Genomic DNA, 4794 nt, shown 5'->3' on the forward strand with positions numbered 1-4794 from the left:
AGGTCTGGACTTTGACTAGGCCATTCCAACACATTTACATGTTTCCCCTTAAACCACTCAAATGTTGCTTTAGCAGTGTGTTTGGGGTCATTGTCCTGCTGGAAGATGAACCTCCGTCCTAGCCTCAAATCACACACAGAGTGGTACAGGTTTTGCTCAAAAATATCCCTGTATTTAGCACATCCATCTTTCCATCAATTCTGACCAGTTTCCCAGTCCCGACTGCTGAAAAACATCCCCACAGCATGATGCTGCCACCATCATGTTTCACTGTGGGGATGGTGTTCTTTGAGTGATGTGATGTGTTGGGTTTGCGCCAGACATAGCGTTTTCTTTGGTGGCCAAAAAGTTCAATTTTAGTCTCATCAGACCAGAGCACCTTCCTCCATACATTTTGGGAGTCTCCCACATGCCTTTTCGCAAACTCAAAACGTGACATTTTGTTTTTTGCTGAAAGTAAAGGCTTTCTTCTGGCCACTCTGCCATAAAGCCCAACTTTATGGAACGTATGGCTTATTGTTGTCCTATGTACAGATACTCCAGTCTCTGCTGTGGAACTCTGCAGCTCCTCAAGGGTTACTTTAGGTCTCTGTGCTGCCTCTCTGATTAATGCCCTCCTTGCCCGATTTGTGAGTGTGCGTCTGTCTCTTGGCAGGTTTGCTGTTATGCCATGTTCTTTCCATTTGGTTATGATAGATTTGATGGTGCTCCTAGGGATCAACAAAGATTTGGATATTTTTTTATAACCTAACAATGACTTTTACTTATCAACAACATTGTCCCTTACTTGTTTGGAGAGTTCCTTGGTCTTCATGGCAGTGTTTGGTTAGTGGTGCCTATCCCTTAGGTGTTAATAGGTAAAAAGCCAAGGTGGGTGAATACTTTTGCAAGGCACTGTGTGTGTGTGTGTGTGTATATATATGTGTATATATATATATATATATATATATATATATATATATATATATATATATATAAACAGTACTTCTTTGTGTCTTTAGGGTAAAGGAAAAGTGTATGTTCACATTGAAAAAAAAAAAAAATAAAAAATAAAGTTGTATTCACTTTAAATACCCAATTGTGTTAGAAAAATACTGCTTTTTAACTCTCATACATGATCGGGTATTCAAAGTTAGAAGTGAACATCTTCACCTTATTTATTACCATTCACTTGTCAAGACCTTGTGAACACATACTGTATATAGAAAATCTTTCTGTTTCTTACAGAGAACCTATACCATCATGGAGAATTTCAATGGGACTATGGTGGTCTATTTTATTATTGAGGGAATTTCTGACTCTCCGCAGTTTCAGATTATAATCTTCCTTTTGGTCTTGTTACTTTATCTGATAACTTTTGGAGGTAACTTTACAATTATACTCCTTGTGTGTCTGGATCAACATCTTCAGTCTCCAATGTACTTCTTCCTGAGTAACCTGTCAATCTTGGACATATTTTCTTCTACGATTACTCTACACAAAATCCTCATCACATTTGTGACTGGCAATAAATCTATTTCATATGCTGCCTGTATAACGCAGATGTATTTATTTGGATCCTTAACCTGTGACGAATTGTTGATCTTGACTGCTATGAGTTATGACCGCTATGTAGCCATTTGTAATCCTTTGAGGTATACACTGGTCATGAACTGGACAGTGTGTTCTCTTTTGGCCACTGCTTGCTGGGTTCTGGGTTTCCTTGAAATTGCACCATTATCTGGGTTACTGATGGGCTTCAGCTGCTACAGATCTAATGTAATCAACCACTTCTTCTGTGATCCCATACAAGTCATGAAGCTCTCCTGCAGTGACACTTCTATTTTTAATATTGTGCTCATAACTGAAATATCAGTACTTTTGTTTCCTGTTCCCTTTCTTCTGAAATGCACATCTTATGTGTTCATTATTATGACAATATTAAGGATCTCCTCAAGTGCAGGACGACGTAAAGCCTTCAGCACATGTTCCTCTCATCTTACGGTTGTCCTCCTATTGTATATGACTCTTTCATATCAATATTTATTTCATACCCTAGTGGACAGTGTAGAGTACACTAAATTATTCTCCCTTTTTAACACAGTTCTTCTCCCCATTCTAAATCCACTGATCTACAGCTTCAAAAACAAAGATGTTAAATCAGCTTTTAAAAGGCAGTTAAGATACTTTAACTTTTTTTATATGCATGCCATATGTAAACAGGTCCACATTTAACTGAAATGAAACCTGTTATCATGTTCACAGCCTCCTCAATAAAGACCTCCGTGCTCTGCAAACCATAAAGTGACTTTGTGCTAAAAAAACACAACGTGATCAGTGATCTGTACCCTCTCCTTTAACCACACTCACCAGACAAGATGGACACCCTACTGTTAGCATACGAGTCAAATGAGCTCCTTTCGGTTGAAGAATGTTTCCTTTGTTACATTCTGTTACTCGCCACTCTCCTAGATATACATCTCCAGTTAGTAATATAAAGTATAGTGGCAATGAATGAGGGTTGATGGCACTTCAGGCAATAGAAATCAGAGTGGAGGTAACCCTCATAGTGTAGTATTAACTTTTATTTTAAAAGTACATAAAATTACACTTATTGTATTAGCCACTTGCCTACTGAGCACTTTTACCCCCTTCCTGCCTAGGCCAATTTTCAGCTTTCAGCGATGTCGCAACTTGGAATGATAATTGCACGTCATGCAACACTGTACCCAAACAAAATTGTTATAATTTTTTCACACAAATATAGCTTTCTTTCAGTGGTATTTAAAGCAGAGTTCCGCCAATTTTTTTTTTTTTAAAGTCAGCAGCTACAAATACGGCAGCTGCTGACTTTTAAAATATGGAGACTTACCTGTCCAGGGCACCCGCGATGTCCTCACCCAAAGCCAATCTGTCCCTCGGCTCTCGGGTGTAGGCATTGCCATCTACGGTAATGGAATCAGGAAGAGAAGCCTTGGGGCTTCACAGCCTGGTTCCCTACTGTGCATGCACATGTGCATGTGCGAGTCGTGCTGCGAGTCCTCACTGGTTCCTGCTGTCTTCTGGGACCTGTGTGTCTCCCAGAAGACAGCGGGGGGGAAGGAGGAGGGGCCAGACATGGCGTAGATTACCGCAGAGCCTCCGGTGATCTATGCCCGGAAGTGGGAGCAAATACCTGTATTATACAGTTATTTGCTCCCCCCCTCCCCCTTAAAGGTGCCAAATATGACATTGGAGGGGGGGAGGAATCCGATCAGTGGAAGTTCCATTTTTGGGTGGAACTCCACTTTAAGCATCAGTGGGTTTTTTATTTTTTGCAAAATAAAAAAAAAAAGACCGAAAGTAAAAAAAAACAAAAAACGTTTTCATAGTTTGTTATAAAATTTAGGAAAGGCTACGCTGATGGGCACTGATCAGGTGGCACTGATGAGGTGGCATTGATGGGCACTGATAGGCTGCACTGATGGGCAATGATGAGGCTGCACTGATAGGTGGCACTGGTGGGCATTGATAGGTGGCACTGATGGGCGGCACTAATAGGCGGTACTAATGGGCACTGGTAGGCGTCACTAATGGGAACTGGTAGGCGGCACTAATAGATGACACTGATGGGCACTAATAGGCAGCACTGGTGGGCACTTATTGCCAGCACTGGTGGGCAGTGAATGGCATCACTGGTGGGCACAGATTGGCAGCACTGGTGAGCGCAGATTGGCAGCACTGGTGGTCACACATTGACAGCACTGGTGGGCACTGTTTGGATGGCAGTGATAATCAGGACACTGTCAGGACACACAATCTCTCTTTTAGAGAAGCTGGTTATCGGTTCTCTTCTCCTCTCCTCATGCTGTCAACATGAGGAAAAGGAGTGCCTATAACCAGCTTCTAGTTACATCTGTAATCAGCTGTGATTGGACACAGCTGATCACGTGGTTATGAGTCATTGATTGGCTCTTACCTCAATCTGTGATCAGCAGTGCCCTCTGGGCAGCAGGTGCTTGGCGGGCACAATCATGGGAAGCTATTGTATGACGGCCTCCCAGAACTGTAGCCGTCATACAGCTATAGCATGGTCGGCAAGTGGTTAAAACACAAATCCACTTTGTACAAGAGATAAAACCTGGTAGGGCAGTTGAATCACAGTCCAGGAATTTCACTGTTTACATGTGCATGCCATATAACCTGTAATCATTTTCACATGCCTTAACCACCTTAATACCACACACTTTCACCTCCTTCCTGCACAGACCAATTTTCAGCTTTCATTACTGTCACACTTTGAATGACAATTACTCAGTGATGCAAAAAAATTGTGTGTCAACGCTAAGTTGGTTCATTTGTAGCAGCGTGTAATATGTGTAGATGTACAGTGGGGATGGAAAGTATTTAGACCCCCTTAAATTTTTCACTCTTTGTTATATTGCAGCCATTTGCTAAAATCATTTAAGTTCATTTTTTTTCCTCATTAATGTACACACAACACCCCATATTGACAGAAAAACACAGAATTGTTGACATTTTTGCAGATTTATTAAAAAAGAAAAACTGAAATATCACATGGTCCTAAGTATTCAGACCCTTTGCTGTGACACTCATATATTTAACAGGTGCTGTACATTTCTTCTGATCATCCTTGAGCTGGTTCTACACCTTCATTTGAGTCCAGCTGTGTTTGATTATACTGATTGGACTTGATTAGGAAAGCCACACACCTGTCTATATAAGACCTTACAGCTCACAGTGCATGTCAGAGCAAATGAGAATCATGAGGTCAAAGGAACTGCCTGAAGAGCTCAGAGACAGAATTGTGGCAAG

At 41.2% G+C, this 4794-nt stretch overlaps 1 protein-coding gene across 1 annotated transcript; it reads left to right on the plus strand.

The window, feature by feature from the left end:
- The first annotated feature begins 1242 nt into the window (after positions 1 to 1242).
- On the plus strand, positions 1243 to 2214 carry LOC141108932 (olfactory receptor 6C74-like). The gene has a single exon (XM_073600893.1). It carries the CDS (start codon positions 1243 to 1245, stop codon positions 2212 to 2214), a length of 972 nt encoding a protein of 323 aa, XP_073456994.1.
- Positions 2215 to 4794: the final 2580 nt, after the last annotated feature.

The sequence above is a fragment of the Aquarana catesbeiana genome, linkage group LG09 (genome assembly GCF_042186555.1).
Source record: "Aquarana catesbeiana isolate 2022-GZ linkage group LG09, ASM4218655v1, whole genome shotgun sequence".
NCBI classification, from domain to species: Eukaryota; Metazoa; Chordata; class Amphibia; order Anura; family Ranidae; genus Aquarana; species Aquarana catesbeiana.

What these genes read in the sequence shown, in the direction of transcription:
- LOC141108932 (XM_073600893.1), top strand. Translation starts at nt 1,243, where the DNA reads ATGGAGAATTTCAATGGGACTATGGTGGTCTATTTTATTATTGAGGGA.